At 41.3% G+C, this 26,119-nt stretch overlaps 1 protein-coding gene across 1 annotated transcript in view; it reads left to right on the top strand.

Moving 5' to 3' along the window:
* LOC124720275 (something about silencing protein 10) overlaps positions 1-26,119 on the top strand; it is a 201,032-nt gene that overhangs the window by 69,867 nt on the left and 105,046 nt on the right. The window contains exon 5 of the mRNA XM_047245591.1: positions 11,824-11,959. Within this exon, the coding sequence (XP_047101547.1) occupies positions 11,824-11,959 (136 nt within the window). The remainder of the gene's footprint in view (positions 1-11,823; positions 11,960-26,119) is intronic.

Raw genomic sequence — 26,119 nt, 5'->3', positions numbered from 1 at the left:
CCAGCTGTATACGCCGGGAAAGCATACATTCACATTTGTGATGATTTTGTCAATAAAATTAGGACCGTGTTTGAACGTGTCCTCCATTTTGTGACAGGCTCGAATGTGCTGTTCACTTGGATCCTGATGAGAAATCTGGGCACAGACTTTGCTGCCACTCTTTGCATTTCCAAATCGGCATTCAAAATGTACTAAATTATGTCCTAGAACAACTTACATAAGCTGTGTTGTTCACTGATTGTCTGGCATCGATCTTCACTGACAGGATAATGAATTTTGCCGTTGTGTTCGTCAGTTTGAGCAGTTGAAGGAAGATCAGAAAGGGGAGATATTCAGCGATCGTTCCCCCTTTTTAAATTGAGAAAACCGTTTGTAAATTTGAGTTTCATTGAGTGTGTTTTCTTGTACACTGTATTGTACATCAGTTTCTGCTGGGTTCTTGCCGAATAAAGAACAAAACTCTACAGGTGCACGTTGTTTGCTAGAGTTGGCAACTTCTTCATTTTGAGATGGCATTACAGGCTAAGACTGTTGATATTGTCATGTAGAAGAAGGTGTAAGTAGCTGAATGATGAACACTAACTTCACTTAACGAAGGTTTATTCAGCACTTGCACATACAAGAGCACGGAGCGAACTGCCTCTGGCCAGAACACACACACAGTGTAAATACAGTTACAGAACATTCCAGTACAACGATTCTTGATATTTGTGGATACTTCTAGAATGTACTCGAACTGAATATAGAAATTAAAATTCTACAGTCCAGGTGAGTTTTGAACTCGTGACCCCCCGTGCAGCAATTCAGTATCATAACCACTACACCACAGTTCTACTCAGCTTCTTCTGTGAAATTGCTCCCTCCTTAAGAGAATAGCGTCTCGGTGTCATGTCCTCCTAGTCCGGGAACGAGTCATCGGTCCTACATACTCCGACTCCCGATGACAGATGCTCGCCCTGGTGGTGATTTTAGAACTTCTTTGTCACCTTTCCGCTTGTTGCCTGTCGCTGGAGCTTTGAATTTACCCTGGGCTGCAGGATCCTTGTAGGGCGTCATGTGAAGGATGTGGACCGTATCTCTGATCTTTCGTCGTCTTGTATCGGGGTCGAGATCTTCGACATCATAAGTAACATCAGTCAACTGTCTTACAACCTTAAAAGGTCCAAAGTAGCGCCTGAGGATCTTCTCAGAGAGACCAACCTTTCGAACGGGAGTGAAGATACAGACGAGGTCACCAGGCTGGTAGACAACAGGGCGGTGGCTCGCATTGTACCTTCGGCAATCGTTTTCTTGAGCCTGCAGTGTGCGGAGGCGAGCTAACTGCCGAGCTTCCTCAGCTCTGGTTAACACCTGGCTGATGTAGTTGTCGTCCACATCACCAGGATGTAATGAAAACAGTGTCCATCGTCGTAGTCGCCTCACGCCCATGCACCAGGAAAAAATGGCGTAATTCCTGTGGTGTCTTGTTTGGCGGTGTTGTAGGCAAACGTCATGAAAGGTAGCACCTCATCCCAGTTGCTCTGCTGAACATTGATGAACACTGATAGCGTGTTGGCCAAGGTCTTATTAAGGCGTTCAGTAAGCCCATTAGTTTGCAGATGGTAGGCAGTCGTCATGTGATGAGTAATGTTGCACCGAAGGTTTATCTCTGTCACACGATTCAATTGAAAAACTTTCCCTCGATCTGCAATTAATGACCTTGGGGCACCATGTTTTAATCCACTGTCTTCCACTACGAATTTGGCTATCTCGAATGCTTTGGCTGTTTTCACGGCTTTTGTAATGACATAGTATGTCAGATAATCAGTGCAAACAATAATCCAGCTATTGCCACTAGCAGACATTGGAAATCGTCTGAGGAGGTCAATCCCAACACGGTGGAAAGGCGTTTCAGCTACCCAGTGCCTCTACCGGAATAATGTGACATAGAAGAAGGTGTAAGTAGTTGAATGATGAACACTAACTTCACTTAACGAAGGTTTATCAGCACTTGCACATACAAGAGCGTGGAGCGAACTGCCTCCGGCCAGAACACATACAGTATGTATACAGTTACAGAAAATTCCAGTACAATGATTCTTGATGTTTGTGGATACTTCTAGAATGTACTTGAACTGAATATAGAAATTAAAATTCTACAGTTGAGGTGAGTTTTGAACTCACAACAGTTCAGTATCATAACCACTACACCACGGTTCTACTTAGCTTCTTCTGCGACAATATTTTTAGAAACATCGGGAATCCAATAGCTCGACATTTAAGGAAATATCATTATCGGCCCTTGATATATTGAAAAAAGTATCAATATATCGACGGAGGAGATACCGACACACTGGGCTACGAAAACATCGGTTGCACATTGTAAATATACTGCCGATTTTAGAGCTGTATATTTAAATATTGATTTATTACGAGCTGTTTTGTACATCAACAAGCTAGCAGCTTGCTTATCCCCCTTCGAGCAAGAACTGAAAGGAAAACTACGCACGTTCAGCTTGGCAGTAACCACTGTGCTAGCAATGATAACTACACGTAATGGCACAATAAAAGGTGTCCGATGGGTCCTTTGTTCAGTGGTTTCATCACATGCTGGATTTGTCTGGAACTCTTCGTGTTGAATTCCCTGTTTTTTTCCATTTTCTGCAAACACCAGCAGCCTAGTAGTTGTACATCTACATCTACATGATTACCCTGCAATTCACATTTAAGTGCTTGGCAGAGGGTTCATCGAACCACAATCATACTCTCTCTCTACCATTCCACTCCCGAACAGCGTGCGGGAAAAACGAACACCTAAACCTTTCTGCTGAGCTCTGATTTCTCTTATTTTATTTTGATGATCATTCCTACCTATGTAGGTTGGGCTGAACAAAATATTTTCGCATTCGGAAGAGAAAGTTGGTGACTCAAATTTCATAAATAGATCTCACCGCAACGAAAAATGTCTTTGCTTTAATGACTTCCATCCCAACTCGCGTATCATATCTGCCAAACTCTCTCCCCTATTATGTGATGATACAAAACAAGCTGCCCTTTTTTGCACCCTCTCGATGTTCTCCGTCAATCCCACCTGGTAAGGATCCCACACCGCGCAGCAATATTCTAACAGAGGACGAACGAGTGTAGTGTAAGCTGTCTCTTTAGTGGACTTGTTGCAACTTCTATGTGTCCTGCCAATGAAACGCAACCTTTGGCTCGCCTTCCCCACTATATTATCTACGTGGTCTTTCCAACTGAAGTTGTTCGTAATTTTAACACCCAGGTACTTAGTTGAATTGACAGCCTTGAGAATTGTACTATTTATTGAGTAATCGAATTCCAACGGATTTCTTTTGGAACTCGTGTGGATCACCTCACACTTTTCGTTATTTAGCGTCAACTGCCACCTGCCACACCATACAGCAATCTTTCCTAAATCGCTTTGCAACTGATACTGGTCTTCGGATGACCTTACTAGACAGTAAATTACAGCATCACCTGCGAACAACCTGAGAGAACTGCTCAGATTGTCACCTAGGTCATTTATATAGATCAGGAACAGCAGAGGTCCCAGGACACTTCCCTGGGGAACACCTGATATCACTTCAGTTTTACTGGATGATTTGCTGTCTATTACTACGAACTGCGACCTTCCTGACAGGAAATCACGAATCCAGTCGCACAACTGTGGTGAAGTTAACACTGCAGTTTCTGTCGGTAGCGCCAAGCACCGATTACATCAGCATTTGCCCTCACACCTCTCGGGCAACTGCAAAGAGCAGTCCTGTCATTTAGACTTTTGTTCATTATTTTCAGCAGCTGTTTGTGAAGAATGTCTGTGTGAAGAAATAGCACACTAGTTGCATTAAAAATTGTTTCAATTTCGTTATTGATATATCGGTGTAAAAATATTGCTGACGTATATTGGTATTTTTTGGGCAGAGTATCAGTATCTGAGAGAACTGCCACAGGAAGCAAAGTTGTCTTCGATGGAAGATGCTGTTAGGCCTAAAATGGCTCTCTGACAGTGCAGACTGGAGCTAGAAGTACACGATGTACAGAATTACAATACTGGTTGCTTCTGGGAACACCCCCTCTGCCTGCTCTTATGTGCACTGCTCCATTAACTGCTAATGTTAGCTTTAATTTGCATTTTTGCATTTATTGCTAAGGCTGGAGCTGCCTTTGGCATTAGATCAGAGTTTGTATTCGGATTGATGCCTTTACAATAAACCAAATTTTAAGAGTTTTGTTTTGTATTCTGATGAGAGGGCAGCAGTAATTTAAGTGGGGATCTAAACTCTTATGTTTTAGTGTGTTGCAGAGTGGCTGATGCATACGTTTTTGCTTTCACAATCAGCTAGACACATATTTGTGTATGTCTATGCCCATTTTATTTAGGCAGTGACTCATGACTGCGGCTTGTCTGTGTGCTGTCGGCATCAGTCTTCTGGACTCACTCTCCGAAGCTTTATTCATTCTTTTAAACTAAAAGGAAATGTTATTTCCGTCTGCAACAGACGTCTAACATACGGTATATTTCATCTCTGTAGCTCCAGTGTGGGCACGGGACGGTGGCCGGTCAAATATTTAACAAGGAAATTTGCCAAACAGCCGTGCAATTTCAGAAGTTACTTTATTTTCACTAACAGTTTTGATAATTCAGTATGCCATCTTCATGCCCCATATGCAGGTCTCAAAGGTTATATTGGCATACAGGGGTTATCTGTTTTTGGAAGCACTTGAGAATATAAAACATCCAGAAAGAGATGGCTCCTGTATGCCAGTATTGATAATCTTTGAGAGGTGCATAGGGGGCCTGAAGATGGCATATTGAATAGCTGAAGCTCTTAGCCAAAGTAAAATAAAGTAACTTCTCAAATTGCATGACTGTTTGGCAAATTTACTTATTAAATATGGTATATTTCTCCATATTTCAAGTTCATCAACAAGGTGTACAACTCTGAGATGGTGTTACTTCACATTTTAGTAGCTGTCTCTCACTCAAAAGTTTCTTCCAAATCCACCAGAAACAAACGCAAAATATTTTATTTAAAAAAGCGGATAAAGTGTCACTAGAAGCCTTCCTAAGAGACAATCTTCATTCCTTCCGAACTGACTATGCAAATGTAGACGAGATGTGGCTCAAATTCAGAGATATAGTAGCAACAGCAATTGAGAGATTCATACCTAAAAAATTGGTAAGAGATGGAACTGATCCCCCATGGTACACTAAACAGGTCCGAATGCTGTTGCACAGGTCGCACCAGTGTTTAAGAAGGGTAGTAGGAGTAATCCATCGAACTACAGACCTATATCATTGACGTCGGTTTGCAGTAGGGTTTTGGAGCATGTACTGTATTCAAACATTATGAATCACCTCAAAGGGAATGATCTATTGATACGTAATCAGCATGGTTTCAGAAAACATCGTTCTTGTGCAATGCAGCTAGCTCTTTATTCGCACGAAGTAATGGACACTATCGACAGGGGATCTCAAGTTGATTCTTTATTTCTAGATTTATGGAAAGCTTTTGACACCGTTCCTCACAAGCGACTTCTAATTAAGCTGCGGGCCTATGGGGTATCGTCTCAGTTGTGCGACTGGATCCGTGATTTCCTGTTAGGAAGGTCGCAGTTCGTAGCAATAGATGGCAAATCATCGAGTAAAACTGAAGTGATATCAGGTGTTCCCCAGGGAAGCGTCCTGGGACCTCTGCTGTTCCTGATCTATATAAATGACCTGGGTGACAATCTGAGCAGTTCTCTTAGGTTGTTCGCAGATGACGCTGTAATTTACCGTCTAGTAAGGTCATCCGAAGACCAGTATCAGTTGCAAAGCGATTTAGAAAAGATTGCTGTATGGTGTGGCAGGTGGCAGTTGACGCTAAATAACGAAAAGTGTGAGGTGAGCCACACGAGTTCCAAAAGAAATCCGTCGGAATTCGATTACTCGATAAATAGTACAATTCTCAAGGCTGTCAATTCAACTGAGTACCTGGGTGTTAAATTTATGAACAACTTCAGTTGGAAAGACCACATAGATAATATTGTGGGGAAGGCGAGCCAAAGGTTGCGTTTAATTGGCAGGACACTTAGAAGATGCAACAAGTCCACTAAAGAGACAGCTTATACTACACTCATTCGTCCTCTGTTAGAATATTGCTGCGCGGTGTGGGATCCTTACCAGGTGGGATTGACGGAGGACATTGAAAGGGTGCAAAAAAGGGCAGCTCGTTTTGTATTATCACATAATAGATGTAGATGTAGATGTAGCTTTGTTTCCAGTACACTTTCATTGTTCCTACATATTTCCTTGAGAAGTCAGTATAACTACAGGCCAGGGTGGCAATCGACATAATACTAATTGCTGAGTCCGAGCAGGTATTTTCTTTCTAAGTCACCACCACTGCTGTCCTGTGCTCGAGACATGCATCATCCCTCTGTACTGTTCTCCATGTGCACGATAAAATAATATTTATGTTTATAGTAGACCTATTATTTAGAATTATTATTTTCTTAATGTTTAAATTGTTGTGAGTATTATTCACCAGTACAAAGATGTAGGACCACACCGTACTCCCTTGGAGCAGTGGGTGTCACCACAGCATGTTTCCCAAGATAAATTTCACAAATGTTACAAGACTTGAGTGTCATATGCCCAAACAATTTCACCACCGCCGCCACCACCACCATCACCACCACCTGTAAGTTCATTTGTATTAGTGCCTTGACTATTAATGATGGGATAGACACATACAGATGGCAGTAACACTGCGTGCACAAGGTATAAAAGGGCAGTGCATGTGAAAAGGTTTCCAGCACAATTATGGCCACTCAACAGAATTAACAGACGAACACGGATTGGTAGTTAGAGCTAGACGCATGGGACATTCCAATTTGGAAATTGTTGTGGAATTCGATATTCTGAGGTCAACAGTGTCAAAAGTGTGTCGAGAATACCAAATTTCAGGCATTACCTCTCACCACAGTCAATACGGAGGCTGATGATCTTCACTTAACGACTGAGAGCATTGGCGTTTTCTTGGGGTTGTCAGTGCTAACAGACGAGCAACACTGTGTGAAAGAACTGTAGAAATCAATGTGGGACATACAATGAATGTATCCGTTAGGACAGTACAGCGAAATCTGGCATTAATAGGATGTGGCAGCAGACAACCTACGCGAGGGCCTTTGCTAACAGTACGACATCGCCTACAGCACCTCTCTCGGGCTCGTAACCGAATCAGTTGGTCTTTAGCTGACTGGAAAAGTGTGGCCTAGTCAGGTGAACTCCAATTTCAGGTGGTAAGAGCTGATGGCTAGGGTTTGACCCCACGAAGCCACAGACCCAAGTTGTCAATAAAATGCTGTGCAACATGGTGGCGGCTCTATAATGGTGTGCACTGTGTTTACATGGAATGGACTGGGTCCTGGTTATGTTTGGAGCATTCGTGGATGTCATGTTCCCAAACAATGACGGAATTTTTATGGATGCCAATGCACCAAGTCACTGGGCCACAATTATTGGCAATCGATTTGAAGAATGTTCTCGGCAGCTCGAGCGAATGATTTGGTCACCCATATTGCCCGACCTGAATCCCACTGAACATTTGTGAGACAAAATCGAGAGGTTAAGTTGTGCACAATGTGCGCCGTGGACAGCTATAGAGACATCATTGCTCAGTATTTCTGCAGGGGACTTCCAACAACTTGTTGAGACAATGCCCCATCTAGTTGCTGCACTACACAGGTAAAAGGAGGTCCAATGCAATATTCAGAGGTATCCCGTGACTTTTGTCTCCTCATTGAATTTTCACCACTGCATTAGCTGTTAGCTTAAACATTGTACTTCTGTCGGTGCGTTTAGCACTAAGGCTAGTCCCTTAGCAGCAGTGGTGCATCATATTTATCACTAAAGCCAGGCCTCCATTGGTATAGGTGCCTTTAAAACTATGGTCAAAGCTATACTTGCACTCATGCTTTACCATTGAGGTGTTGGCTTTCTTTGCTCGCATCTTTACCAACCGAGCGAGGTGGCGCAATGGTTAGCACACTGGACTCGCATTTGGGAGGACGACGGTTCAAACTCACATCCAGCCATTATGATTTAGGTTTCCTGTGATTTCCCTAAACCACTTCAGGCAAATGCGGGGATGGTTCCTTTGAAAGGACACAGCTGACTTCCCACCCCATCCTTCCCTAATCTGATGGGACTGATGACCTCGGTGTTTGGTCCCCACGCCTAAACAGATAGACCAAACATCTTTACAATTAGGATCACAGCCTTATTTTCAGTGACGTCTTTACCATTAAATTCAGATCATTATTTGCAGTGGTAAATTACCATGGTGATCAGGACATTTTTTCCATTTCCTTTACTATGAAAGCTGGACATTCATTTCTATTGGTGCCTTTACTACTAAGGTGACACCGTTATTGGCAATGTTATGTCTATCACTATGATCAGAGCACTGTTTTCATTGGAGTTGGTTCTTTTAGAGCTGTGGTGACAGCTTTATGGCATTACCATTAAGATCAGTGCATTAGTTGCATTGGTGCCTTTACTATGAATGCCAAATTTTCATTGGTGTTGACACTTTTACCATAGATTTCAGAGTTTAGTTTCAATTGCTTCCTTTATCTCTAAGTTTATCAGGTGTCCCAAAATTCATGCAAGATTTGTATTTTGCACCATTTGTGCTATCGGAAAAAAAAGACATCACAACAGCTGACAACTCTGGATTATTAAAATTAGAGTTCTACATTAAAGAACAGTATGTTTTCATTGTTGACCAATATTTTAAAAATAATGAAAGTTTGGCAGCTACAGTGTGCAGTTTTTTGTTCAAAATATGGTCTGGAATAATAATTCAACTTCATCAGCTGTGAAGACATTAATTAAAAAATGTAAGGGGACTGGATCAGTTAGTGGTCTTAAACGCTCTGGTTGTTCTTCAACAAATTGTTCAACACAAAGCATCAAAGCAATCCGTCAAAGTGTCGCTGAGAGTCCAGGGACATCAAATCAGCACTATCAGCACTGTGGCCGAGCATTTGAAATTTTGAGGAGCTCTATACAGTGTGTTCTCTTGAAAGATATGCATTTTTGTGCTCATGAAGTTCAGTTGACTCAAGAACTAAAGCCTACTCACAATGCACAATGAATAGACATTGTTGAATGGATTATGGAACAACAAGTGGATGCCAGTTTTTCAGACAAAATCATCTTCACCATTGCAGGTCATTTTCATCTTGGTGACTAAATTAATTGTCAAAATTTTCTCATTTGGGGTTCAGAAAATCCACAAGATTTGGTTGAGAAATGAATGCATCCAGAACATGTCACTAGTTGTTGCGAATTTTGGGCTGAAGTCATCATGGGACCATTCTTATTCAGAAATGCAACTGATTAAGCCATAACTGTTAATGGTGCCCACTATAATGGCACAATAACCCACTTGTTTGTACCTAAATTGCAAGATATAGACTTGGACAACATGTGGTTTCAACTAGACAGACCATGTGCAATATAGCGTGAGAAATAATTACTACACAAGTCATTTCCCCATCATGTAATTTCCTGTTTTGGTGATAAGATTTGTCCGCCAAAATAAAACAGTTTAAAGGTGTTGGACCTTTTTTTTTTTTTAAGTCTTAGGGCTTATGCAGAAAAGCCCATGACCACCCACACCTTGAAAGAGGAAACTGAGCACTGTGTTAATAAAATTCAGCCTTATTAATGCAAAACAGTCATGGAAAATTTTGACAAAATAGTGTTTACTTAACCCTATAATCTATACTTTATGAAACAATAAAAATCTATAGTTGCTGATAATAAACTGATGTTTATCAAAATTGCTTCTTGTATGAATTTGGGACAAACTTTAGATCCATATTTGTATTTATGCTTGTACTATTAAGGTAAGACTTTCCTTTGTATAGCTGCCATTGCCACTAAGACAAGACTTTTAATTGTATTTTAGAACCATGTGCCATGTTTTTTCAAATGTGTTATATATAACTTCTTTATATACCTTGGTTATGTTTTTATATATGCTCCTTGCTGCCAGCACAACAGGTGACATATATGTAGCTGTGATTCAGTTACTGTAAATTGTCAGTTTGTGCTTACAGCAATCACACGCAGTGTGTTTGTTTCTGGACATATCATGACATTATGCTTTTATGAATAAGATACTGGCATGTGCAGAACCAATACTAAGTAAGTTTCTGTAATATGTTTCTTATACTTTACATAAATGTATAGTCAAAGTCCAAAGGTGTATAATATACCTAATTTTGCAGGCTTCTGAAGATGACAAATTAATTTGTCGAAGCTGACAAGGTGTAACAAAACTATATTTGCAACTGATGACTGAATTTTATTCTGAAAAACTATTGTTTCCCTAGGTGGCTTTGCCATTAAGGTGAGACCTTCATTTCTCTTAGTGCCTTGAGCTCAAAGGTCAAAGCTTTCTTTCCTTTGGTGCTGTGTCTGTACTTGCTCATGCACATTTCAGTTGAAGTGTTTGTACGCTTCTCAACAGCAGATTCGGTGACCGACGGATTGGTAGAGGTGGACCAATTCTGTGGCCTCCACGCTCTCCTGATCTCAACCCTCTTGACTTTCATTTATGGGGGCATTTGAAAGCTCTTGTCTACGCAACCCCGGTACCAGATGTAGAGACTCTTCGTGCTCGTATTGTGGACGGCTGTGATACAATATGCCATTCTCCAGGGCTGCATCAGCGCATCAGGGATTCCGTGCGACGGAGGGTGGATGCATGTATCCTCGCTAACGGAGGGCATTTTGAACATTTCCTGTAACAAAGTGTTTGAAGTCATGCTGGTACGTTCTGTTGCTGTGTGTTTCCATTCCATGATTAATGTGATTTGAAGAGAAGTAATAAAATGAGCTCTAACATGGAAAGTAAGCATTTCCGGACGCATGTCCACATAACATACTTTCTTTCTTTGTGTGTGAGGAATGTTTACCGAAAGTTTGGCCATACCTTTTTGTAACACCCTGTATACATGAGGAAAAATGTGTTCCGTGTTCAGGAGATATACAGAAAAATAAGTTCATGTGTATGAATTTTTCTGAATCTTAAATAAACGTGTAACGAAGTTCCATTTTATATTTGTTTCACCCTTGTACCTAGGGATTACTATTCTTCTTCTGGAACACTGCTGTGCAGGGTATACTTACCAGATAGGACTGACAGAGGACATAGAAAAGTTCAAAGAACAGTAGCTTGTTTGTGGAATAATGGAGAGAGTGCCACAGATATGATAGGTGAATGGCGATCAATAAAATGAGCTTTTGTCCATTGCAGTGAAAGATTTTCATGAAATTTCAATCACCAACCTTCTCCTCAAAATGTGAAACTATTTTGTTGACTTGCGCCTACATAGGGGAGAAATGACCATCTTAAAAATTGGGAGAGCGCACATGGAAAAATTTAGGTGTCCATTTTTCTAACATGCTGTTCGAGTGTCCAACGGTCAGAAATAGTCTGAAAGTGGTTGTAGGAAGCTTCTGTCAAAAAGAAAACTGTGAATTCCACAATAGTCATGTAAATGTGGAGTGGACTGAGAAGTTAAATGTAATATTATTAACTGTTATTCTGTATATGCAGATTTTGCAGTTTATACTTTCTCTGTTCTTCATTAGTACCATTGTTTTGTATGGTTATAATAATACCGTGTGTCTCGTTGTAACCTAAATAAAAATTGTTGGTACATTGTTTATTTTTGCCTTTTGCTTCAGGCTGATACATAACGATGTGAGTGTATCAGTTCTCCGAGTGTATCAGTTCTCACACTCATTGGGTTTCACAGGACGAGAAGGGTGAAGAGAAGGCGGAGGCAGAGGAGGTGATTGCGACAGACCTGACAAAGCTCTCGAAGAGGCAGAAGCTGTCACTCGTGCAGAAAGAGTCACCAGAATTCTTCGCACTCACTCGGGACTTTTCTGGTGAGTTCACACTGAAGCCTTATTGTATGTCCTGAACCCTCGGTCTTTCATTGAAATTAGCACTCTGACAAACCTCGTCGTAAGTACTGCGAGTCTGTTTGTCATTATCTGCTACAGTGGCTGTTATGTGTGTGGCAGGACTTCGTGAACATTATATGTAAACAAGATTATTAGTGAAAATATGAGTCATAAAGTCAGAAAGCATTTTGCAGTTGATACTTTTAATGAAATCTTGGAGTTTGACCCGTGACTTGTGCTCCATTGCCGTCTGTTCTCTTGCAGCAGTGTTTAATGCTGCTTTGTAGATGTATGATTACACTGTCGGACAGGAGTTTTCAGTGTGTACAGATCTGGTCCTATTGGAGTAGCACTACTGGTATAGTCGATTGTAAAAAAAATAGTATTGCATCTTCAATACAAAGTAGGATAGAGTGCTACTCACCACGTAGAGGAGGCATTGAGCAATGGACAGGCACAGCCTAGGACAACTGCTTCGTTCCAGATATCTCTCCAGACAGTTCAAGATTCGGCTGTACAAAACCCTGATACAGCCTGTTGTTTTATGTGGCTGAGATGGGGATTGTCCGGAAACAGGACTTCCATAAGCTCCTCGTTTTTGAGAGAAAAGTGCTTCGGAAGAGCTTCAGTCCGGTTCTGGATGCAAACACAGGCTAATGGAGGATCAGATACAACTGAGAGCAGAAACTGTCAAAGCCAAACGAATGGAGTGGGCCGGCCATGTGGCCCGGATGGAAGATCGCAGATGGCCTCGGAAGCTCCTGTATTTCACACCTACAGGAAAGAAACCCCCAGGTAGACCCAAGAAGCGTTGAAGGAATGGGCTCCATGAAGATTTAAACCAAGTATCAATAGATGTGGACGGATGGCAGTGCCTGACTTTGGGTTTACATTAACATCTTATCTTGCAGTGTTAATCACTTAAGCCTAGTTTACACGACGACATTAAATTGCGCCACCCGTTGCGTGGAATGAGCTGCACGCAAGTGGTTTCATATATGGCTGTAGACATGGCAACACCAGTGTATACTTCAGTTTCGTTGTTTTGTGGGTCCCTGAGTCGTGTCTGAAATGAAAGTTTTGGCAGCTGCACGTCGCAAGAGTTGTGATGGAGTTAAAGCTTGTTGCGTGGAATTGCTGCATAAGAAAAAAATAAGAAACGTGTTTCGATTTGTGACTGGATGAAGAAAAGACATCAGCTCGGTTGCTCAGCATCCTTGCTGAAATAATTCATAATGGAAGATCCAAGAAGTTCTTTTAATTATCTTAGAATGCCACCAGAACTGTTCACGTTTCTTCTAAATAGAGTTAATTGTGGGATAAGGGATGAAGGTAATGTAATGCATGAAGCTCTGTTGCCAGAGCTGAAATTACATATCATATTGCATGCATTACAATCGAGAACACTCGGTATGCTATAAGATACGGTTTTAGTTGGTGATGACGCTATTTCATTAACACCAATAATTATTTGAAGGAGACCGCATAAACAAGAGAATGATTTGCAAACTACTCTCTCGAAGATAGATCTCCACAGTGGCAATAGTTCAAAATTCTAACATATGTGAATGGGGAGCACTGCAGCAGTGTTTTAAATAGATGAATATTGAATGAAGACCGCAGCTTCTTGAATTTGTATAGCCTTCCCTCCTGTCAACAATATTCCTTAAGAAAGAGTTGGCCAACTTGAACAATGGGATTTTAGTCTTGTAGATGAGAGTATTGCCACAGTTAGGATTACACTTGTTTGTGTTTTTCTTAATTCAGTTGTATATGTGCTCCTAAGTCAATAAATTTTGCCCTGCAGCTCAGATGTTGTCAAACCATGTTATGATCGCACATGACGGTCTCAGCGGCAGCAATTGTTGCTTATTTTTGTAATCGGCATCACTGAAGTCCCACAAACACCCATGCAAAGCATAGATATCCAAAAAGCGAACATTATTCTCTGTTCCCCACTTGACATTTCAGTTTGTCTACAATCTACGAACACACGTAACCTCAGAACTCGTGCAACTAGTGTCGCCAAAGTTGGAACACGCCGAAACTGTTTAGTTTCACCGACAAGTTGCGCAAACGCGCGGCGCGCATGCGCAGTGGCCGGCAGCGCAGTTGCCTGCAACCTAGTGTCGTCGTGTAAACTAGGCCTTACACATGTTACCTAGACAAATGTATTCCTAAAATTTCATTACTTTATGTTAATTATTTTTTGGTGTTGCAATATTTCTTGTGTGTCTGTGTACTTGTACACGCATGTGGCCACTGTCGTCTCTGGATGCTGTGGCACTGCTACAGTAAGTAGCAGTACTGGCTGGTGTGAGTACTCGTGATACGGTCTCCCGTACCTTGTCTCCCCACTCACTCATTGTCCTCTTACTGCGATTGGCCACAAAGGAAAGCTTCCCTTATTACTCTGTACCAGTGCTTAATTTCTAAAAATGTAGGTGCTGGACCGCACCTCTTCAACCGTACACTCACATCCCCACCCCCACCCTCCACCCCCACCGCTACTCCCGATCACAAAAATCGACAGTTTCAATTTTTCAAAATGTGTGATAAAACTTGCAGTGAGAAATCACTTGTTATGAGGCAAGATTGAAAATAACGCACAGTTATTTTATTACTGATAGTTAATAGTTTTTCCCGTGCTCTGTTTGCGAGTGGACCGTCTGCGATCTGTTTCTTTCGACCGCTACCTACCGTTGTCGCCCCTATCGGCAAATGGGGGAAGCGAAGTTCTAAACCTTGTATATTTCAAAGTTGTACGTGCAGCACGTATTCAAGTGTACTGGCACCTACCAGAAATACCACAGCACATGTGGTATTTCTTAATGTGCCACACTTATATGACTCTGTCATACCATTAGGACACAGTTGTATTTTTTTATGTTCTACTCTGTTTTTATTATGAATCCATTAAGAAGTTATGAAAACAAACATGTTGTTTATTGCACACATGATTTCATAACATTTACGCTGTGGATCTGAAGATGGCAGCTTAGTCACGTCAAAAACTCGTAAATCTGTGTATTTACACATGATGGAGGCAATAAAAATTCATATCTGAAGCTTTCTTTACATTCCATTATGTATCACTCATTGACACACACAACACAAGATGTTGCCATGCAACTAGTTTGTCGGTGGCAATCGTAAACAAAAGAGGACATATTCTGATAACTGCTGGCCTCACGTGGGGGGGTGCGGGGGGGAGGGGAGGGGAGGGGGTAAGGGGGGGGGGGGGGGGAGTGCAAGCAGAGCTCCCAATTTGCAGCATCATTCCCAGAGATGATCAGGGTCCTTTGGGTTTGGAGCTGAGTGGAGGGTCTCAACCAAAGGCTTTGTTGACTCTGTGACAGTCTTGGCTGCAGCTTTATAGACCTGCATTATCATGTTTGCCAACAACATTATAATACTCTCAGAGGCAGCAAAGGACCTGGAAGAGCAGTTGAAGGGGAATGGACAGTGTCTTCAAAGGAGGATGTGAGATAAACATCAACAAAAGCAAAATGAGGATAATGGAATGTAGTTGAATTAAGTGGGGTGATGCTGAGGGAATTAGATTAGGAAATGAGACACTTAACAGTAGTAAAGGGTTTTTCTATTTGGGGAGCAAAATAACTGATGATGGTCGAAGCAGAGAGGATATAAAATGTAGACTGGCAAAACCCAAGGAAAGCGTTTCTGAAGAAGAGAAATTTGTTAACATCGAGTATAGATTTAAGTGTCAGGAAGTCGTTACTGAAAGTATTTGTATGGAGTGTAGCCATGTATGGAAGTGAAACATGGACGATAAATAGTTTAGACAAGAAGAGAATAGAAGCTTCAGAAATGTTGTGCTTCAGAAGACAACTGAAGATTAGATGGGTAGATCACATAACTAATGAGGAGGTACTGAATAGAATTGAGGGGAGGAGTAATTTGTGGCACAACTTGACTAGAAGAAGGGATCAGTTGGTAGGACATATTCTGAGGCATCAAGGGATCACCAATTTAGTATTGGAGGGCAGCATGGAGGGTAAAAATCGTAGAGGGAGACTAAGAGATGAATACACTAAGCATATTCAGAAAGATGTAGGTTGCAGTAGGTACTGGGAGATGATGAAGTTTGCACAGGGTAGAGTAGCACAGCGAGCTGCATCAAACCAGTCTCTGGACTGAAGAAAACAACAACAACAACAACTTCATGTGGGGATTTGTAGGGCTCCCCTTGACAGGCCAGGTATGCACTACACAAAGGAAACAGCTACTCAGGTAGCAGAGTATTTGTGGAATGTACATGAGGTTTTTTTTAGGCTAGGCAGTAGTCTGAGGTGCTCTAATGAACATTTGCCAGTCCATATGCAGCAAGGGAAGTCAGAATAAAGACACTTTGACTGTCAGAATTTTATCAGTAAACTGTTTAAGTATCTGTAGTGAAGTTCCCGAATTTACTGCCCTTCAGGAAAGTTCTCGCACTCAAATTATTCTTGGGACCGAGAGTTGGCTGAAATCTGAAGTGGAAAGCTCTGAGATATTTAGGGAATTGTGGAACTTATATGGACAGACAGATTAGTGGCCATAGGAGTGGGAGTGTTCATTGCATTTGACAAAAATATTGTCTCAATTGAGATCAAAGTTGAGTGTGACAGTGAAGTTAAATTGTCGCACATAACAGGTGTAGTGAAACTGAGTTAATCGTTGGATGTTTTTACTGGCCACACGATTCTGCTGTGTCAGTTCTAGACTCATTCAAACAGTCTATGATCAGTAGTGCGTAAATATCCAGATCGTGCAATACTGGTTAGAGGAGACTTTAACCTGCCGCGTGTAGTATATGTCTATGGATTCATTGTGGGGAGTACAGACAGAGATTCGTGAAAATACTGTTGAACACGTTTTCTGAAAACTCTTCAGCAGATAGCTCGGCAGCCCACATGCAGTGAAAATATCTTAGACCCTGTGGCTACAAATAGGCCGGATCTTATTGAGAATATCAGTATAGAAACGGGGATTAGCGATCGTGATGTCATTATAGCAACTATGATTATGAAACTTATTTAATAAGTCAAGAAGGCTAGGAAAGTGTTTCTGCTAGATAGAGTAGTTAAGTTGTTATTAACATCTCACTTAGACAGTGAATTGGCATCACTTAGTTCCAGTAAGATGGATGTAGAGGAATTTTGGGCAAAGTTTAAGCAGATTGTAAATCGTGGTCTGCAGAGTTATATGCCTAGTAAGTGAATAAAGGATGGAAAAGACCCACTGTGGTTTAGAAACGAAATTTGGTGAATGCTGAGGAAGCAGAGGCTGTTGCACTCTCGGTTCAGAAGGGAATGCATAAATGACAACTAGTGAAGGTTAGTAGAGATTCGTGTGTCTGCGAAAAGATCTATGCGTGAAGTATGCAACAACTATCACTGTTATACATTAGCAAAAGATCTGACGGGGAACCTGAGAAAATTCTGGTTGTACGTAAAATCGCTGAGCGGTCTAAGGTTTACATTCAGTCCCTTGTTGACCTGTCTGGTGTGGCAATTGAAGATAGCAAAATGAAAGCTGAAGTTTTAAATTTTGCATTCGAGAAATTGTACACACAGGAGAATTGTACAAACATACTGTCATTTGACCATTGGACAGAACTCCCATGTGGAGTACATAGTAATAAGCATAACTGGCACAGAGAATCAACTGAAAGATTTGAAAGCAAATAAATTACTAGGTCCGGATGGAATCCCAGTTTGATTTCACAAAGAGTACTCCACGGCATTGGCCCATTACGTAGCTTGCATCTGTCGTGAATCTCTCGCCCAGCGTGAGGTCTCAAGTGACTGTAAAAAAGTGCAGGTGCCTCCAATATACAGGGTGAGTCCTGTAAGACGTAACACCCCCTTTATTCCGGGGGCGATTGCACATATCGGCATGTGGTTTTTGGTGAATCATAGTGACATACATTGGTACGTGCACAATAATCACAACGTTTATATTGACCGAGATAATGAGGCAAGTACATGTTTTTTAAATGGGATGCTATACTTTTTTTACCATCATTCGAATGCTCTGGAAAAGATGCGTATAGTGATGTAACGCATGTTGCTATTGTGATTCAAACTTTGCTTAAAAGAGGGCGGATGAGGATTTACCTACGTAGCGTAGGCCATGCATGCTGCATAGAGCACGGCAACTCGGCCTGTGGGTTGTGCGAGGCGTGTTTACGGTCTGCAGCAACTTCCGACCATTTCGACCTTCAGTCGTACAATATTTCCCAGCGTCTTTTAAGCGAAGTTTGAATCACAATAGCAACATGCATTACATCACTATACGCATCTTTTACAGAGTGTTCTGATGATGGTAAAAAAAAAAAAAAGTATAGTGTCCCATTTAAAAAAAAACATGCACTTGCCTCATTATCTCAGTCAATATAAACGTTGTGATTATTGTGCTTGTACCAACGTATGTGCCCCATAGTCCGCTATGATTCGTCGAAAACTGCATGCCGATACGTGCAATCGCTCCAGAATAAAGGGAGTGTTAAGTCTTACGTGACTCACCCTGTATAAGGATGGTAAAAGAATGGACCCGCAAAGCTACAGACCAATATCCCTAATTTCTGTTTGCTGCAGAATGCTTGAACATATTCTCAGTTTGAATATAATTGATTTTCTTGAGACTGAGAAGCCTATGTGCACGAATCGGCACAGTTTTATAAAGCATCCCTCTTGTGAAACTCAGCTTGCCTCTTTCTTGCACGGTATACTGAGAACTGTGGATGAAGGGCAACAGGCAGATTCCACATTTGTAGATGTCCGGAAAGCATTTGACACGGTGCCCTATTACAGGCTGGTAGCGAAGGTACGAGCATATGGAATAGGTTCATAGGCATGTGAGTGGTCACAAGCCTTCCTAAACAACAGAACCCAATATATTGTCCTTGACGGTGAGTGCTCGTCAGAGAGAAGAGTATCATCAGGAGTGCCTCAGGGAAGAGTGGTAAGAGTGCTGTTGTTCTCTGCAGGGTGAAAAGTATTTAAACCGACAAACTCTGGGACATCGAAACAAATATTTTTCCCCAATGTCATTTTTTCCTATGAGGATTATTTAAACCTGTGGAGGCCGTATTATGCTCTTCAGTTGTTAGAGGACGAATTATGTTCTTCAGTTGTAGGCAACTGCTGTCCACCAGTGTAGTAGGGCATTGTCTCTGTTTACTAATGGAGCGATACACCTGGAGTGAGTACACTGATATGGTTGGTGCGTACTAAGTAGTGCACCACAATGGACGAGCTGCACAGCGGGTTTATCAACAACAATATCCTAATTGCCGTATCCCGCATCGTACGACCACTGCTGCTGTGTACCAGCGTCTGTGTGAGGCCGGGTCATTTTGCAGATTACCTGGACAGGGACGCTGTCGCAAGGTAAGAACACTGCAATTTGAGGAAGCTGTCTTGCAGCATGTGGAGCGGGATCCTTCAATCAGCACTCGTGCAATTGCACGTATCGTGAGGACGAATCGGACGAATGTAAGAAAATTCCTTCGAGAGCAATTTTTACGTCCATTTCACTTACAGACTGTCCACAACCTGGAACCAGTTGATTATCCACCCAGAGCACAGTTTTCGCAGTGGTACCTGGAACAGTGTGAAATGCATCCTACATTTCCCTCCTGTGTGTTGTTTACCGATGAAGCAACGTTTGGGCGTGAGGGAGTCTTCAGCATGCACACTTCGCATGGTTGGAGTGAGGATAACCCACTTCCCACAGTTACTAGCGCTCGTCAAGTGCGGTTCTTCGTTAATGTGTGGGTCGGTGTTGTTGGGGACTCTTTAATTGAGCCGTATCTGCTACCTATGCCATTAAATGGCAGGCACTATTACAATTTTCTTGCCAGAGCATTGCCAGAATTGCTGGAAGACGTCCCACTCCCTACAAGATGACGCATGTGGTTCCAACGTGACGGGGCGCCAGCACATTTTAGTTGTCGTGTGTGTTGATTCCTGGACCGACGGTTCCCAGAAACGTGGACTGCCAGAGGTGGTCCCGTACCGTGGCCTGCTCGATCCCCAGATATGTCCCCTCTGGACTTTTTTGTGTGGGGAGAAATGTGCAACCTTGTTTACGCAACTCCTTTTGCATCAGAAGAGGATCTGTTTGCCCAGATAATAACAGCAGCAGCCCGTGTCAGCCAGAACATGATCCGAAGGTGTAATCTTTGTTTACGTGTCAATGGAGGCATTTTTGAAAATCTACTGTAATTGAAATTGGGTTGTGTTAATGTGTTGTCTCTTGGTCATAAAAAAATGGAAAAGTGTTTGTTGGTTTAATGAATTTGCCTCCAGATAAATCTTCCTCTACTGGTTTAAATACTACTCATAGGGAAAAATGACATTAGGGAAAAATATTTGTTTTGGTGTCCCCTACAACCTCCCAGAGTTTGTCGGTTTAAATACTTTTCAAACTGTATATACATAAATGATTTGACTGACAGGGTAGGCAGCAATCTGTCATTGTTTGCCGATGATGCCGTGGTGTACAGTAAGGTGTCAAAGTTGAGTAACTGTAGGAAGATACAAGATGAATTAATAGAGGGAAACATTCCACGTGGGAAAAATATATCTAAAAACAAAGATGATGTGACTTACCAAACGAAAGCGCTGGCACGTCGATAGACACACAAACAAACACAAACATACACACAAAATTCAAGCTTTCGCAACAAACTGTTGCCTCATCAGGAAAGAGGGAAGGAGAGGGAAAGACGAAAGGATGTGGGTTTTAAGGGAGAGGGTAAGGAGTCATTCCAATCCCGGGAGCGGAAACACTTACCTTAGGGGGAAAGAAGGACAGGTATACACTCGCACACACACACACATATCCATCCACTCATATACAGGCACAAGCAAAATATGTCTGCTTGTGTCTGTATATGTGTGGATGGATATGTGTGTGTGTGTGCGCGAGTGTATACCTGTCCTTCTTTCCCCCTAAGGTAAGTCTTTCCGCTCCCGGGATTGGAATGACTCCTTACCCTCTCCCTTAAAACCCACATCCTTTCGTCTTTCCCTCTCCTTCCCTCTTTCCTGATGAGGCAACAGTTTGTTGCGAAAGCTTGAATTTTGTGTGTATGTTTGTGTTTGTTTGCGTGTCTATCGACGTGCCAGCGCTTTCGTTTGGTAAGTCACATCATCTTTGTTTTTAGATAAGATACAAGATGACTTAGACAAAATTTTCACTTGGTGTGATCAATGGCAGCTAGCACTAAATGTAGAAAAATGTAAGTTGATGCAGATGAGTAGGAAGATCAAACTGATAATATGCAGATACTAGTCTCCTGTGTGACTCAGTCAAGTCATTTAAATACCTGGGCATAACATTGCAAAGCAATATGAGGTGGAACCAGCATGTGAGAACTGTGTTACGGAAGACGAATGGTCAGCTTCAGTTTATTGGGGGAATTTTAGGAAAGGGTGGTTCACCTGTAAAAGAGACCGCATTTAGTACGCTGGTATGACCTATTCTCGAGTACTGCTCGAGTGTTTGGGATCTGTACCAGGTCGGATTGAAGGAAGACTTTGAAGCGGTTCAGAGGCGGGCTGCTAGATTTGTTACCAGTATTGCACGATCTGGGTATTTACGCACTACTGATTGTAGACTTTCTTTGAATGACTCTAGAACTGTCACAGCAGTATCATGTTGCCAGTAAAAACATCCACCGATTAACTCGGTTTCACCGAACATGTAAGTGTTACGGAGATGCTTCGGGAACTGAAATGGGAATCACTGTAGGGAACGTGACATTCTTTTTGAGAAACTCTATTGGGAAAATTTAAAGAACTGGCATTTGCTGAACGATTTTACTGCCGCCAGCGTACATTGCGCACAAGTAGCACGAAGATGCAGTCGTTTTTCCCTCACTCTGTTTGCGAGTGAAACAGAAAAAGAAATGACAAGTGGTGGCACAGGTACCGTCTGCCATGTACTGTACGGTGGCTTGTGGAGTATTTATGTAGATGTAGATTTAGATGTAACAACTTCTCAATGAAACACAACTTATCTTAGTTATACTGTAGAGCTCTGAGATTGCTGGCAGTAGTTAACAGAAGACAGCTGACATGACGGTTACTGATATGTACTGATCACATTATCGGAATGCAGTACAGCTTATCCTACACACACACTGCGCCTCGCCCCACGCCACTGCTCATTTTTTTTTTTTTTTTTTTTTTTTAATCACAGCAGAAGGTAGGTAGATCACTGTTTTTAATTAAATCGTGGGAGGTGGGTGGATCAATATCTTTTAATTAAACCGTGGGAGAAGGTGGATGGTTCAACATTTATTACTGTATTGAATGTGTAATTATTCATAATAAACATTAATCCACCTACCTCCTCCCATTATTGAATTAAAAAACTCCATCACACAAACCTTTCTCTCTTCAAGAGTTTTTTCAACACCACATTTGATACATTTTTGTGTCCCTCCAATGATTCCAAGGGGCTGTGGACAATGTCACTGTGCAGCATTAAATCACTTAAATCAGTCCATTTTACAGCACTCACTGACATAAACACAAAATATTTATTTCAGAACTCACTCTTACACCAAAAAACAGTTAATAAGCCAATGGTTTCAATTTTGGCACTAGAAATACATTGCCTCTGTTCTCACTTCACATTAGTTATGTCAAAGAATCATCCCATCGGCCACCTGAAACTGACGTGTTGACTGTCGTGACTGCTGCTGGCCTCGATGTAGACTTTCGAGACACCTAAGTCGTAAAATGGAACACCTGCAGCTGAGCTTTTCATGTTACTCATTATGTAGATACCAGTTTTGGTGATTCAGTACACCATATTCTGTCATTGGCAAACCTCAAAGTTCTTATTTCTTCTACTCAAACTTAAAATTGCTACTCAAAATTTTTCTTTGCTTTTCTTTAGAGCATACTCAATGTACAGATTGAATAACCTTGGCGGTAGACTACAACCCCGTCTCACTCCCTTCCCAACCAGTGCTTCCCTTTCACACCACTCGACCCTGCTAGCTTCAGAACTTCAAAGAGAGCATTCCAGTCAACAATACCAAAAGCTTTCTCTGAAGTCTACAAATACTATAAACATAGGTTTGCCTTTCCTTAACCTATCTTCTATGAGAAATCATAGATTAAGGATTGCCTCACCTGGTCCTACATTTCTCTAGGATCCAAATTAATGTTCCCTGAGGTCACCTTCTATTAGTTTTTCTATTCTTCTGTAAATAATTTATGTTAATATTTTGCAACCATGACTTATTAAACTGGTAGTTCACTAATATTCAACATCTGTTAGCACCTGCTTTCTTTGGAATTTGTCTGGCACACAGCTTTAATCTGTCAGGAATTTCATATCAGCGCACAATCTGCTGCAGAGTGAAAATTTCATTCTATTGCATTCTTCTTCAAGTCTGAGGGTATTTCACCTGTCTCATACATCTTGCACTGCACCCCAAAAGAAATTGTTTTGTCATGTCTGGCTCTCCCAATGCTGTCAGTAGTTCTGACAGAATGTCGTCTACTCCTGGGCTCTTGTTTCGACTCAGGTCTTTCAGTGCTCTTTCAAATTCTTCTCACAGTATCTCATCTCCCATCTCATCCGTATCCACATCCTCTTCCATTTATATAATGTTGCCTTCAAGTTCATCTCCCTTGTATAGACCCTCTATGTATCCCTTCCACCTTTCAGCTTTCCCTTCTGTGCTTAGGACTGGTTTTCCATCTGAGCTCTTGATATTCATACAGGTGCTTCCCTCTTCTTCAAAGGCCTCTTTAATTTTCCTGTACACAGTAGTGAAATATGTTTCTAAATCCTTTGTCCCCTAGCCATTCCTTCTTAGCCATTTTACACTTCCTTTCTGTTTCATGTTTCACTTGTTTAATTTGATGCCTATTTATATTTTTTCCTTTCATCAATTATATTCAATATCTCCTGTGTTATCCAAGCATGTCTACTATGCCTTGACTTGTTACCAATTTGGTCCTCTGCTGCTTTCACTATTTCATCTCTCAAAGCTACCCATTCATCTTCTACTGTATTCCTTTCCCCTGTTCTGGTCGATCATTGCTAATGCTCCCTCTGAAGCTCTCAACAGCCTCTGGTTCCTTCAACTTAAACAGGTTGCAACTTCAGGTTGAATCTGCAGTTCATAAGTAATAAACTGTGGTCAGGGACCACATCTGCCCCTGGATTCACATCCTCTCACACACATCCACATCTATACTCTGCAAACCAGCGTGAAGCGCGTGGCAGAGGGTATGTCCCATTGTGCCTGTTATTAGAGTTTCTTCCCATTCCATTCACATGTGGAGTGAGGGCAGAATGATTGCTTGAATGCCTCTGTGTGTGCTGTAATTATTCTAATCTTGTCCTCACGATCCCTTTGTGAGTGACATGTTGTAGTAATTCCTAGAGTCATCATATAAAGCCAGTTCTTGAAACTCTGTTAGTAGACTTTCTCAGGATAGTTTACATTTGTCTTCAAGAGCTTGCCAGTTCAATTTCTTCAGTATCTCTGTGACCATTTGTGCTGCCCTTCTGTGTATATGTTCAATGTATGTCTCACAATTTAAAATCTGATTCCAAAATCTCTGTCTTATTAATGTATAATCAGTCTGAAACCTTCTAGTGTCTCCAGGTTCTTTCGACGTATACAACCTTCTTTTATTATTCTTAAACCAAGTGTTAACTATGATTAAATTGCACTCTGTGCCATATTCTACCAGACAGTTTCCTCTTTCATTCCTTTCTCTCAGTCTGTATTCAGCTATTATTTTTCCTTCCCTTCTATTTCCTACTATTGAATTTCAGTCCCTCATCACAATTAAATTTTAATCTCCATTAAGTACGAGGTCTGTTCAAAAAATTCCAGAACTTTGTCCACAAAATTTTTCTGCACTTACAACTTTTACTTATCATGCATAAAATACTCTCTTCAATTCTCTCTTCCACAATTGATACACTGCTCTCATTGCCATTTCAACTTCCAGAAGCAGTCTTGGTACGTCCTTTGTTGGATTGCGCAAAACACTGTCTGTGAATTTTATTTTATCTTTTCTATTGTTGCAAATCTTCATTTTTTCAATGAGGTTTTTAACTTTGGAAATAAAAAAAAATAGTCTGTAGGGTCCATATAGGGCTTAAGGAACATCTCATTCTTATTTGCGCGATCCAAAGGCTCTTCACAGATTGCGTGACGAAGGTCTTTCTGGTCTTGACTTATGAGCCGTGGGACGAACTTGGCGGCAACACGATGAATTCCAAGATCCTGTGTCAGGATTTCATAACATGATCCAAATGAAATGTTACATTCTTCTGCAATCTCTCGGACAGTCAGTCTTCGAGTGGCAAGCACAATTTTACTGATGTTCCTGACATGACCATTATTGGTAGATGTAGTAGGACGTCCTGAATGAAGGTCATCTTTAACTCCCGTCTGGCCATTTTTAAACTGTGTGAACCATTTGTAATGCTGAGTACAGCTTAAGCACTCATCACTGTAGGCTTCCTGCATCATTTGGCATGTCTGTGTAAAAGTTTTCTTTAGTTTCACGCAAAATTTAATGCAGACATATTGCTCCTCTAATTCTGCCATCTCGAAATTTGCAAACTGTGTGACAGAACATTCTGCTCAATAAAGCACTGAACCTCTGGACATGTATTTCTATGTTGTCATTGTGCCTAAGTGAAGTGGGTTATTATTCAGTGTTTTTATAATGAGTACAAATCCTTAGAGTTGATGATGAAGAGTGTTATTTTTTACCTGAACAGTCAAGTTGGGCAGTCTGATTCAATAGTGGAGAAAATGTAAAAATTACTGGAATTGAACGTTCAAAACAGGGCAGCTGCTTGAGAACAGGGAGTTTTAATACAGCACTTAATACCATGGTGGGACATAACAAGAAGTTGAAGTGATGAAAACTTGTGGCTAAAGTATTGTAAAAGAAATAAATGGAGGGTTAACTGTTTTCTATTACATGTTTCTGTGCATCACGCACCAGTCCAGTAAGTAATTGGCTTTCTCTTGAACAATTTTGGTAGTTATAGGGTTTTCATGTGCATTTTATGGCCGTTACATATCTTTGTGATATCATAGGTCTAACATCAGTTGTCTCGAGATTATAATGAAAA

This window comes from Schistocerca piceifrons, chromosome 11 (genome assembly GCF_021461385.2).
Source record: "Schistocerca piceifrons isolate TAMUIC-IGC-003096 chromosome 11, iqSchPice1.1, whole genome shotgun sequence".
NCBI classification, from domain to species: domain Eukaryota; kingdom Metazoa; phylum Arthropoda; class Insecta; order Orthoptera; family Acrididae; genus Schistocerca; species Schistocerca piceifrons.
Note: the sequence above shows the minus strand (reverse complement) of the source record. Positions and strands in the feature narration are given on the sequence as shown.